The 14,283-nt window shown below is 36.6% G+C and overlaps 1 protein-coding gene across 1 annotated transcript; it reads right to left on the reverse strand.

Annotated features, from left to right (window-relative positions):
- Positions 1–2,247: 2,247 nt before the first annotated feature.
- On the reverse strand, positions 2,248–4,845 carry LOC125244982 (gastrula zinc finger protein XlCGF7.1-like). Its single transcript, XM_048155386.1, has one exon. It carries the CDS (start codon positions 4,791–4,793, stop codon positions 4,158–4,160), a length of 636 nt encoding a protein of 211 aa, XP_048011343.1. The 5' UTR covers positions 4,794–4,845; the 3' UTR covers positions 2,248–4,157.
- Positions 4,846–14,283: the final 9,438 nt, after the last annotated feature.

Below are 14,283 nucleotides of genomic sequence, written 5' to 3' on the forward strand. Positions count from 1 at the left end.
CCATATAAACCACACACTCACACACAGTCTTTGTCCAGTCTCGTACGTATCACAGACTCATGTATACTTACCTAAAGGACTCCAATTTGCCACTTACCTGTTTCCAGTGTCTTCAGTCTTCCTCCTGTGTGTGAGTGTTCCCCGTCTTCTGTCATCCGTGTCATCTTCCAAGAACTCCATCTACAATCAACAAAGGACAGTATCATTTCCCTATCATCTCTTCAAGCTATCCATTTGCCATTTACTCACCTGCTATCTGCTGATATCAATAAAACAACCTTACTTGCTTTTTACATCTGCCTCCGTGCCGTCTGTACTGTAACACATGCTTTATGTCTGTGTATATAATTCTAAAACTATGATGTATACAAGAAGTTTTTTTGTTTTTGTTTTTTTTGTCATTTATTATTGTTCATTGTTAAAGATTAAACTATTGTATTTTCCCTGATCTTGTATGTTATTATAGGTCCTGCAATAAAAATACAAAAATACAATAAAAAGCACAGTACCATAGCACCAGTAACTCCACAACCCTACCTAGTTCGGTTTTCATCATTGTTAGCAATTTCTGAAGCCAAAGATGTTGGACAGCTGCTCGAAGATCTCACCATTGGAGAAGGCTGATTTTATACATTTTTTAAAATGCAAGTATAAACTACTCAAAATTAAGATTACCCCGGAATGAATTGCTTTGCTAGCCCACCCCAAAATTTACACACAATAATATTGATAAATGCTGATAAACCAAAACTTATATTACTTTTCATTTTACTTATTTAGTAAAACAAGCAAAATGTAATGTTTTGTCATATGACAACTATGCATGAACACACACTAGACAAATACAGCTGATGTGAATACATCTCCATTTACAGTCAATTCATGCATTAATTCATTGCTAATTCACTGATAATAGCGTAGTTAAAAAAGTAAAAGGAATTAATAAAAGCAATAATGACAATAATTAAATGCATATACAAATCAACAACACACAAAACAAAGCTTTATTCAACTGTATTGATCTAACAATCAGGTATTTACAGTCTTGCTGCCATCTCAACACAGCTGTGCCAATTCTGCAGCTTTATTCTGATGAAGCAGCTGATGAACACCTTCATCCATCATGTCCTTTGATATTGATGCTTGTGTAGCGAATTAACTCAAAGGGGAAATATTAATAATTATTCATAACTCATCATTAATTATGAATATGTAAATCAGTTAATCGTATTAACTGGATGTAGCTACATTAAGATTAATATTACAATCAATTAACGTGTTCGTCCAGTGAACGCTCAGTGTTGATTGTTTATTAATTCTAAGAAATGTTCATTTCCAGGTTATGGAAAAATAACATTCTTATTGTACAGTACAACTCAGAGCGCGTAGTCAGGATCTAAATCATTTAAGAGACAATTTATTAGCAGACAGAGTCAGAACCAAACATGTATTGTGCACAATCTTTATTAACTAACTAACAAACACATAACATACACGAAGGTCACACACATACGTAGGTAAGAATGAGCAATGATAGAGTTGAACCGGAAGTGGAACTGTTAATAGAGCTATAGGAAAATGTCAAAGACAATCTGGAAAAGAATCATCAGTTTCCTCGTTAATAAAACACCTTTGCTGACAAAGGTTTGTTTTACAAGTCAATACTTAATTGCTGTTTAGTGTTCAAATGTATGATACTTGCAAGATGCCTTTAGGCTGAGGAGCATCGGATCTGCAGGCTGAGGAGAAATCTTGATGATTCGATCTGAAGTTGTTGCCAGTATCTTCTGTGTTGGATGAAGTACTATGAAACAACTTAAACTGTTAATTTGACTCTTAGTGGGCAAAAAGTTCTTTCTCTCTCTCATAGACAACAACACGCCTCCTGTCAGGGCTTTTATGACCGATTAACTGGCAGAGATCAGTATCAGCAGAGATCGAGTCAACTAGATCACCCATTGTGAAGGCCTCATCAACACGACAGCCAGTGCCACAATTCCTCAACAGACCGTCCATACCGGCGTGATGAATACGATCCTCAACTGGATGGAACTGGATTAAATACATTAAATGTTGCGATCCTATCACAAAGCACTGTTCGCCAGAGGAGAACTGCCCCCCCGACTAAGCCTGGTTTCTCCCAAGGTTTTTTTCTCCATTTTAACACGTTTGCCACCTGATGTCACCTGTCGGAGTTTGGGTTCCTTGCCGCTGTCGCCTTTGGCTTGCTTAGTTGGGGACACTTGACATTTGATATTCTGGCCACTCCAGTTATCTCTGTATGTATATTTTAGGCAACAATAAAATTAACATATTAATACCCATGCATGTTGTTCAGGCAACAAAGTCAATGATTATCTTCACTACATGTATATTTACAACCAAACAAACTATAAAACACCAGAATGGTATAAACCAGAACTATAAAATCTTCCTCTTTTCATTTACATTTTAAAAATATTAAATATATGTGGTTCAGGCAATATGTGCATGTAGTTTGCAATCATAAAACACAACTCTGTATCATTTTGTTAAATGTCAGTTTTAATGATCAATAACAGCAATTATAAAAATGTAAGCAAAAGGTACATTTACATTTACAGGTATAAAAAGCTACAATAAAAATTAAAGCAAACAGTTCAGTCAAACGTTAAAATTCAGCGCTCTAATAGACTACAATGGTAAAGTTAAATAGCCTAAATATATAAAGTTATGAAACTTTACTTTACCCTCAGCCAAAACGATTTTCCAGGGAACTAATTATAGATTAATGAGACCAAAGATTTAATGTTTAACCACTACAGAGTCATCAGAGTCAGCGGCAAACATCAGAAGGACTTGCCGAGGTAAGGCTGCTCTCGGCAGTGTATATGAGCACTGAACGCCCAGTGATCATCTGGATCTCACAACTCCAACAACGTCAGATCAAATTTTCAAATTTTTATCAATAAACCACAGATTTGATCTTGGTGCTGTTGCTCTGTGTCTGCTGTTGAATTATCCAGGTTGTGGATGAGGAGCGACCCCTGCTGTGATTGTGAAGCACTTACGGTGTACAGTAGTACATAGTAAAGCACTATATAAATGCCTCATTCATTCATTAGTTAGCCATTTTTTAATATGCATTCTTGTCTGTTCTTGTGAAACGTCATCAGCTGCGTCCCGAGTACTGATCCAATTCAAAGTTCACATCTAGCCAAGTACAGTTCAAATCCCCGGATGTGTTCTTGATCCGACTTTTATCGAGGATGCATCGAGAGGGGACTTGAGACAGCCAGGTATCCCAGAATGCCTCTTGCATAAACCAGCAACAGTTAAACTACATGTCAAGACATAATAACATGGGGGACATTGGGGGGGTATTTTTCCCAAAGTGAGCCGTCAGTTCCAGTCCACTACAATTTGGAGTGGTTAAGGCCCGGGTATATGTCATTTCCCACGTTCTGCTCCATCTCGCGCACAGTTGAGTGTGCAAGCCTTTCAAAGATAATTCTTTGCATGAGTGCGGAAAGACAGCGCGCCATCAAGCCCCGGGTATACTTCATTTTCCGCGCCTGGATGTGTCTCGTGTGCAGTCGTGTCCGTGAATCTTTCAAAGTATACTAAACCACGGATGCACGTGGATCACCGAGTTTGACACATGCGCAATAAAACATTTTCTATAGTATTACCAGACATCATGTCATCTATGGGACATTCGCTGGACAGGATCGAAGAAGAAAAATAGTGCATCCACCATTGCAACATAGTTCAGAAGATACACCAAGAGAACAGGAATTAAAAAATGATGGGGAAAGCATGCCTCCGAGTTTATTCGTCTTGTTTTTGAATCGCTATTTACACTCTTCTTTGACGACTGCACATTGTGCTCAGTACTGTGTGTATTGCCACCTAGTGGACTCTTCCGTCTTGCTTGTGCATGTGCACCATCTGCACGGTCTCGAAATTTGGGTTGCCTGCGGACGGGGTGTGCGGCTGGCCACGAGCCTGCCTCATGACGAAAATTGTGAATGTCAAATTCACAAACGAGGACGGCCGAAGTATACCTGGGGCTTCAGTGATCACAAAAAATTCAGCTGCAGGCTGCCACTGTTCAGAGAGCAAAGCTAACTTACACAGAAGAGATTTTTTTGTTCAGCACATAAAAATGAACTACTTCATTTCAGACTGTGGTGCTGTGGTTTCTCCACTGCATGGATCTTCATGTGTATCTTCAGGTGACTTTTAAAAGAGAAACTCTTTCCACACTGGTCACACTTGTGCAGATTCTCTCTGCTGTGGATCCTCTCATGTATTTTCAGATGTCCTGACCGTCTGAATCTCTTGTCACACTGTGAACACTTGTAAGGTTTCTCTCCAGTGTGGATCATCTCATGTCTTTTCAGAGATGATGAATCACTGAATCTCTTGTCACAGTGTGAACACTTGTAAGGTTTTTCTCCAGTATGAATTCTCTGGTGCACTTTTAAACCGTTTGCTGTAGTAAAAGTCTTCTCACACTCAAAGCACATGTACTCTCCCACACCAGTGTGTGTTTTCTCATGTTCATTTAAATATGACAGCAGTGAAAAACTCTTTCCACACACAGAACATGAATGTGGCTTCTCCTTTGTATGAACTCTCAGGTGTCTCTTCAGGTTTGATGACCCTAGAAATGATTTGTCACATTGATCACATGTGTGTGGCTTCTCTCCAGTGTGAACTTTCATGTGTTCCTTAAGACCTCCTTTTTGTGTGAAACTCTTTCCACACTGATCACATGTGAATGGCTTCTCTCCTGTGTGGATCCTCATGTGAACCTCAAGACTATGTTTGGTTGAGAAACTCTTTCCACACTGAGAGCAGGTTGTAGATTTCTTGGCTCTTTTCTTTAAAAATGTCTTTTTAGTCTTTGAGCGACTCAAAGGTTTTTCTCCAGGTTTGTCATGATGTTTCTCCTCCACTTCTCTCAGTTCTTCACTCTCCTCCTTCACTTCCATCAGCTCTGAAATGAAAGAGAAAAAAATCATTTAATTTTCAATAAATCAAACTAATTTAAAGAGAGAAATATGAAGTTAAAGGTGATAAAATTGAGACTTGTTGTGATAGATAACTGCTACAAAACATTACGATCATTTTGATGCATTTGCATAAATTAGTTGCACATGTCCCTGAAACTTTAACATTAATCTTCCAATCGTAAAGGACCAGCTGTCGTTCCAACGACAGAATCCAGTGGTCTGGTGAAGGTATAATGTGTGTACGTCTTTTCAGCGCTCCTGTGAAGTTCACTTCATTTTAGAATTTAGTCTCAATTTTACTTTAGCTGCTCGTTTAATCTGACTCCAATTTCAAATGTTTTTACATCAAGATTTACTGAATTAAGACAATCAGCACTAAATGGACGTCTTCTGGCTACAGAATTTCCCAAATAGCTGCTCTGCCACCTTCCCTTAAATAATTCTTAATAATTTATAAATAATATTAAGAAAATAAAGAAAACATTGCTCTGAAATATTTTGAGTAATATATTTTATCAATGACAAAATGATCTAATGTGATATTAACAGCCGTATTTTGACATCAACTTTTAGGTTGATATTTAATTAATTTTCCTAAAAACTGTGTAATTATTAAGGGCCGTTCACAGCAGACTTCTCCTTCCTCTGACTTCCTTTCATACACATGTGAATGTGGGACACCAGAAACACAAGATCAAGTGAAGTTTGCAGTAAAGTGGAGTAGATTGTATATTTTCAAATTTTGGAGTGATTATTATGTGTTATTTATCATGACCGTTGCCGTGTCTGTAGAAAGTTCACATGCTCAAAGTCTAGACTGACTGCATCTTTAAATGTGTTATTATCAGTGTCCTACATGATTCACTCAACCCTGTTACTTCTGACATGATTTTCCTCCTTTCAAAACCAGAGGATTTCTTAAAACTGTGACACCAGGAAGTGACATCATCTGGGCTCTTTCTACAGCATGATGGGAGGACAAGAAAATAATCTCAATCCATTGTTGTTTTTACACAAATGAATGACTGCATTCATCAACCCTGTTACCAAAGTTACTGTAAGAAGAGATTTTGCTCAAGTTACACTCACAACCCTGTCAGCCATTCTGGAAAGATCATTTACATCATACATTTTGGTGCTTACAGTTTATTCCTAAAAATAACAGTGTTGAAAACTGTATTGAAAATGCCTAAATTCTGGTAACACTACTGGAAATAGTGAATCAGATATGAAACAAATGTAAAATACGTAAACATTTAGTTTTATCTGATGTTGACAATCAGTATGAAAGTTTCTCAAACTTCCCTTTACTGAGTTTCTGTTAGAAAAGAACATTATGTATCATTTCATAGTTTAACTACATATCTAAATATGCAGAAGTGTTTGAATCTTTCTAACATGAATGTTGTCATTAAAAGTTCAGTATGTATTTGATAGTTTATCTAAATGTACAAGAACATTTGAGAGTTGTTTTGAAGGTCCCCATGTTGCCACTCTTCAGAGGAGAGTCAAAGAGAACAACAACTTGCAATTGGCCACCTTAAATACCTTTTCTCATGATTGGATGCACCTGTCTATGAAGTTCAAGGCTTAATGAGATCACCAAACCAATTGTGTGTTCCAATTAATCAGTGCTAAGTAGTTATATGTACTCAAATCATCAAAATGACAATGGTGCCCAAATTTATGCACCTGTCTAATTTCATTTTTATGCATATTGCATATTTTCTGTTAATCCAATAAACCTCATTTCACTACTGAAATATTACTGTCTGAAATTGCTGATCCAAACACCCAAATATTTATAAATGAAAATCATGGAAATCGTCAGGGGTTCCTAGACTTTTGCATACAACTTTAAATGAGGTGTATTGACTTTCACAGGGATTCTAGAAGTGAGTTTATTGGGTTAGAATTATGTCAGCTCATCTCTGTATTGGAAATGTTTTTCTTTTTTCTTTTTTTTCTTTTTTTTAATAAAAAAAAATTTCTTTTATTTTGCACATTTAACAATACCTATGTGTCTACTAATTCATTTCTCATTTTACCCTATGGATTATTTCATGCTGATGAGTTCCCTTAAAGGTGCCATATAATTGAAAATTGAATTTACCTCAGCATAATTAAATAATTACGAGTTCTGTACATGGAAATGGCATACAGTGAGTCTCAAACACCATTGTTTCCTCCTTCTTATGTAAATTTGATCTGTGCAAAAGACCTCTGAAGAACAGGCGAATCTCAACATAACACTGACTGTTACGTAACAGTCGGGATCATTAATATGTACGACCCCAATATTTGCATATACCAGCTCATGTTCAAGGCATTACACAAGGGCAGCCAGTATTAACGTCTGGATGTGCACAGCTGAATCATCAGACTAGGTAAGCAAGCAAGAACAACAGTGAAAAATGGCAGATGGAGCAATAATAACTGAAATGATCCATGATATCATGATATTTTTAGTGATATTTGTAAATTGTCTTTCTAAATGTTTCGTTAGCATGTTGCTAATGTACTGTTAAATGTGGTTAAAGTTATCATCGTTTCTTACTGTATTCACAGAGACAAGACTGTCATTATTTTCATTTTTAAACACTTGCAGTCTGTATAATGCATAAGCACAACTTCATTCTTTATAAATCTCTCCAACAGTGTGTAATGTTAGCTTTAGCCACGGAGCACTATCAAACTCATTCAGAATCAAATGTCAGAATCAAACTTACATGATCTGATATGCTGCATGACAAACATTTTGTAAAGATCAAATTTGAGGGTTATATTAGCTGTGTGAACTTTGTTTATTCAATGTATTATAGAGTTGCGAGCTCGGGGGCGGGGAGCGCGGGGATTTAAAGGGGACATGCACAGATCCGGCACATTTTTAATGATGCCCGAAAATAGGCAGTTATAAAAATTAATTAAAAAAAATCTATGGGGTATTTTGAGCTGAAACTTCACAGACACATTCAGGAGACACCTTAGACTTATATTACATCTTGTGAAAAAGGGTTCTAGGGCACCTTTAAGAAGCATTTGAATATTATGAGCAGGAATGTGTGTGGTTTAAATAATATTGTCTTCGCACATTTGAATTCTTTGCATGCAGACATATTGTTTCTACAAGAGACTCATATTAAACATTCCTGTGCTCACAGACTTAGATGCAAGTCGATAGGCTAAATGTACCACTCTGCCTTCTCTTCAAAACCTGTGGAGTGTCTTTATTAATACATAAGAATATTCCTTTTCAACATTTGTCCTCTAAACCAGGTATTAATCTTATCTTATTGTGACGGGCACTATTTTAGAGAAACATGTTACATTTGAGAACTTGTACTTCTAATTTCGATGAGCCACATGTTTTCCGATCTGTTTTAATATCATTCCTGATATTGACTCAACTCATCTTATTGTTGGAGGGATTTTAATTGTATATTGGACCCTTTTATGAATAGGCTCTCCCAAACCTTCTAACTCAGCTACTGTTCTTAATAACCTCATTCAGTTATTGAATATACTTGATATTTGGAGACTACATCATCCTACTGACAAGGACCATTTCTTTTTTTCCTAATGTTCATAATTTAAATATACAAGGATTGACTATTTTCTAACTGATTTCAAATTAACCTTCAAGATCCTCTAAATATCATAATATTCTAATATCTGATCACTCCCCAATTTTTATATCAGTAGATTTCGGGATGGTAGAGTGAAAGAAGTCTCACCACTTTTTTATGTTACCTCACTGTGAGCCCAAACATATCTCATTTAAAATATAAAATATCTCAATTAGGAGTTACAGATAAATTTATATTTATGAGCACATAACAATGATCCATGTCCGACTTTGTATTTTTTTGGCACTTACAATCAAAATTTTGACTTTTGGCTTGCAATATTAATGGATTAGTAATGAAAATTCTGTCATCTACTCACCATTATGTTTTTCCAAACTTGTAAAAATTTTGGAAAATGCTGGTTATCAGACAGCTGACAGTTTCCATTGACCTCCATAGTACTTTTCTTCTACTGAGGAAGTCAATGTTTGGTCAAGATTCTTCAAAATATCTTCTTTTGTGTTCAGCAGAAGTAAGAAACTCATACGGGTTTGGAGTGACAACAATTTTCATTTTTGGGTCAACTATCCCTTTAATGTTTATTCACACAAATCCAGTGCTGCTAATTTAATTTGTTAGTTTAATAAAAACCTTTTGAACTTGTTTGTATAAGACTTTCAGAGAACATTAACAAAAACATGTACATGACAACCATGATAATTTTGTCACATGTACTTTTCACACATTTCATCTGTCAGCGCTTATTGATTTCTAACCTACACCTGAACCACAAATGACAAGGTGAATATTTTCACTTGTTTCATCAAATATTAGCAGTTCACTCGCTTATACTTCAAAATGTTTTACACACTTCCCCTGCTGACTTTCCTCCATATGACACACAATTAAATTATTATTTTTTTTTCCTGATTTAATGTTCAATTACTGCTGTTTATGTTCAGGTATGTTAAAATGTAAGTACAGCACTTCTGAGCATTACGATGCTCAAAGATTTTTTTTTCATTGTTCTCTATTCAGAAGTAGATGTTTGGTTTAATGTTGCACAAAACTGTCTCTATTTCTGTAGAGCTGGACATTTTAGGATCAATAAAACGATGAGAATAAAACCAACCTGTTTGTTCCTCAATATCTTCAATCTTCATGTCCTCAGTCTCATCTTTAATAATTATCTTCATATCTTCAGTCTCTTCTTTAATAAACTCAATCTTCATATCTTCAGTCTCCTCTTTAATAAATGCCATCTGTAAGAAGAGAATAACAGAGTTAACCTTGACCTGTTAAAAACACTCAAAACTAAAGCTGCATATTAATAAACACTTCATATTTAGGCATTTATTATCTACATTTGGTATTTAGTGAAATATAGATATTTAAATGATTACACATTGATGAAAACATGTTTAGTTTGTTAGTGTTTGTTGTTCTCGTTCATGTTCACTGTTTGAGCAGCACATGTCGTGATTCACTGAATCATTTCTCAAAGTGTTTGATTCAATTGACTCGGAGTTGAAAAGTTCAGTTTCTCCATCATGACTCGCCAGAGACTGAACTCGAGCTCTTGATAAACTGATTTATGATATATATATAGAGAGAGAAATGAGACGCAGGTTTACTGTTTCTCATCAGTGCATATGAGCTTTACTCACACAAATATCCTTCATTAGAGTTAGATAAAGAATCACAATGTATTAGATAGTAAATAAACTCATTTCACATCGCTTTAAAAATACTGTAACAACTATAAATCATTGAACTGTTCCTATCGATTAAAACAGGTTAAATTCTTAAAACAAACCCTTCTTCAACAGAATCAGAGCAGATGCAGGACCGCGGCACAGTCTTATGACGTCATGTCGTCACTCCAAAATAAAAGTCCTGTCCAGACGCTGCATTTTCTACAATCATAGAAGTGCATTGAAATCTAACCATATTTATCAGATAATCTTTGTATTAAAATCAAAACAGTGACAAAAATGATACAAAAAAACATGTTAAAAAGGTTGTATGAGTTCATTCATGTGTCAGCGCAAACTGAAACACAATTTATCTCTCAAGAATCAGTAATCAAGTAAAATAAGCAAAATTTCAAGTATGAATGTAGTTTATTCTATACCAAAAAACATTGCTTAAAGGTTCAGTAAAATTAAAAATGAAATCTTTCACACATTTGTAATTAAATCAATAACAAGTAAAGTCTTCAATGTCAAGGGTCATTTGTGTGAGCTGCTGCCTATTTAGCAAATCAAATTGTGATGTGGACGCTCTTAAAAGAGACATTTTGGTTCTCTGATGTAGAGTCTAGAGCAGGGGTACTCAACAGGCGGCCCGCCAGCATTAAATTTGTGGCCCGCATCATGCTACATATAAATGTATTTTTATTATAATTTGCGTTCAAAATTAGCGTGAATATTACTTACGTTTTTTTCCACGTACACTAGGGTAGGTGTACAGTGCGCGTGACGCTGTAATCATCAGCAGAGAACGCGTATAGTGTACGCGCGCAGCACAGTTTTTCTAACCGCAAAGAACAATATAAACGGAAGGCACTTTGCACGCGCGCATTGAATAGTTTTTGCACTAATTTAGTTAGTCCACAAGGTGTCAGCACTGAAACAGGCTGTTGTTTCAGTCTGAAAAGAAACGGAGAAGACAGAACAAGAGTAACAAAAAACACAATAGCCGGCAGTGTTGAAGAGTGCTCGTTTGAGGGGATTAAAAGATAACTCTAATTCAGCAACTCTAATTTTAAACAAGTACAAATACATTTTATTTTAACAATTTGAGCGAAAAAGACAAGCATCTAGTGCGCATGTGTCGAGCACTTGTGTTCGTGAACGCCACCAAAGGCTCGAAACTGTGCGCGTAAGTAAAAAACAAAGTAACCTTATTTTTCCATGATGAAATGTAGTTGACATTCCTCAAACTTTGCAGTGTGTAAGTTGCCGAGCAGCATGAAAAACAAACCTTTTATTCTTAATGTCAATGTGTTATAAACAAAGCAAGCAGCGCTCCCATTACAGATCTATCACATCATTGAGCTCACGGAGAATATCTTATGTAACTTGTTTACAATGTTGGTTATAGTTAGATAATTCATAAAATTGTGATTGAACATTAAAAAAAAAAGAAAAAAAAAGTTTTTTGGATTCTGACCAAATTTAAAGGTAGGTAATAATAATACAAATAATAAAACATTTATTCTCTGAGTATAAACAGGTGCTATAACAAGTGTTAATAAGGTGCAATGGAGTATAAAAAGACTATAAAAAAGTGCAATGTTTTTGTCTTATGGACAAACTCTCATCAGCCAGTGAACAACAGCCAGACCTTAAAAACTGCACTTTTAGTAGGCCTAAATAAACAGTAAAACTACAAATATTGTCTTAAAGTCCGCGTGAACCAGAAGTTGCAAGCAACTTTTCTCCAGTGTTGTGACGTATTTCCAAGTGAAACAGAATATTGAACAGAGGGCAGAGTTTTACTTTAGCGCTCCTCCTCTCCATCTCTCGCGCTCCTCCTCTCCATATCTCCCTCATAGCAGACTAACGGTTGCAGAGGAGTGGTTTACGCGATTTCAACCCAAGCCGTCAAACTGACGTTATCAGAGAAGGGGCACCGTTGCAGAGGGGAGGAGCATTTTCAGATTTTAATTAAATATTACGAAGCCAAACAATTTTTGTGTGTGGATTGACTTGCACGGACTAATTGTTCACCACAAAACTATCAATTTGAGCTAACAAAATAAATAAGGTAAATTTTGATTTCATGTGTACTTTAAGTAGGCCTAAATAAAAGTCTTACGATCCAAGTTATAATTTGTGGCCCTTCACGTTTAATTTGGTTAAAATGCAGCCCTTTTGAGTTTGCCTTAATGCCACAATGTGTAGCCCATTTTTTACAATAATATTTTTTACATTTTTTTTGCATAACCTTTTGAGTTTGCCTTAATGCCACAATGTGTAGCCCATTTTTTACAATAATATATTTTTTACATTTTTTTTTCTCTGCTTAAGGTGTCTGAGCCCCATATTACAATAAAAATAAAAACTAATGCTGTTTCAGTGTTGTTGAATAACACAAACATTTAAAGAAATGTTTTATAAAGACTGTAAAAATCTTTTTAACTTACTAAACTAGTACTTAAAAAGATCCTTAAACAATATTTCACAGACCACAATGTGATTTTACATGTTCAATTTACTCACCTTGGCTGTGACGTGTTTTATTCTGTGCTCTCCTGCATCAGTCCTGGGTGTCTGGTAGCTGTAAACAGTGAAAGATCTTGAGGCGGACGCGACGCTAGTAGGAGCTAAGTTAAGTTAAGAGGAGTTAAGATGATAAATAGGTACATAAGAGCAGGATTGCACTGTTTGCACGCATTCATCAATCGGCATATATCATATATGCATCATATATCCTTGGCAGGTCCAGAGGCAGGCGCGTATAACCGTGGCAGCTCCCCCTGCCATGTAAAGATTTTACTCCTACTGCAGCGCTGCCCAGGCTCTGTCCGCCTGTCAGCGCTGTGACACCGGCAACGGTAAATGGCAGTGAGCCCAGCCCACACATCAGAGAAGTGTCAGCTCTTATTTTGAAAAGGGCTTATTGAGGGGGCGTGACATCACATTGAAGCAATACCCCTGATTGGCTGACTACACGTGTGGATCGTAGTCACACACTCTGCGGAAAGATAGGCCGTTTCTCAATATGCGTACTTGTCTGTACTTGTGTTCTGGTGGACTTGTGAAACATCATCAGTCGCTGTCCAAGTACTGTTCCAATTCAAAGTTCGCATCTAGCCAAGTACAGTTCAAATCCCCGGATGTGTTCTTGATCCACCCCTTTTATCGAGGATGCATCGAGAGGTGACTTGTGCAGACTTGAAATAAATACTTTGATTGTTGCGATCCTATCAGACTTATGATAGCAACCTGATTCGTAACAAAGCACTGTTCGCCAGAGGAGAACTGGCCCCCCGACTAAGCCTGATTTCTCCCAAGGTTTTTTCCTCCATTTTAACACCTATTTGCCAATTGTTTACCACATGATGTCACCTGTTGGAGTTTGGGTTCCTTGCCGCTGTCGCCTTTGGCTTGCTTAGTTGGGGACACTTGACATTTGACTTGACATTTGATATTCAACACTGTTCTTGACATTTATTCAACAGTGCTTTGATCTGCCTGCATTGACACTATTCTTTAAGAGCTGCTGTGCAGCAAAATTATGTACCAGTTATTAATGTAAAGCTGCTTTGACACAATCTGCATTGTAAAAAGCGCTATATAAATAAAGGTGACTTGACTTGACTTGACTTGAGACAGCCAGGTATCCCAGAATGCATCTCGCACTAACCAGCAAGCGTCAATAGTAAAGGAGAAACCCCGCATAATTTAAACATATTACTGTTATTATGTCATGTTATGTAGTTTTAAGAGTTTTCAGGCGAAAATGTGCTGGTTTAAAGCTCAAATTTGTGGTTTATTGATAAAGATTGCGCCTTTCTGACAATTTGATTTGACGTTGTCGGAGTTGTGAGATCCAGGCGATCACCGGACGCTCAGCGCTCATGTGCCCAGCCGAGAGCAGCCTTACCTCAGCTAGTCCTTCTGACGTTTGCCGCTGGCTCCGTTTTGGCTGAGGGCAACGTGACGTTTCATAACTTTATATATGGCTATTTAACTTTTGTATCCTACTAA

This window comes from Megalobrama amblycephala, linkage group LG1 (assembly GCF_018812025.1).
Source record: "Megalobrama amblycephala isolate DHTTF-2021 linkage group LG1, ASM1881202v1, whole genome shotgun sequence".
Lineage (NCBI taxonomy): Eukaryota > Metazoa > Chordata > Actinopteri > Cypriniformes > Xenocyprididae > Megalobrama > Megalobrama amblycephala.

What these genes read in the sequence shown, in the direction of transcription:
- LOC125244982 (XM_048155386.1), bottom strand. Translation starts at nt 4,793, where the DNA reads ATGAGGATCCACACAGGAGAGAAGCCATTCACATGTGATCAGTGTGGA.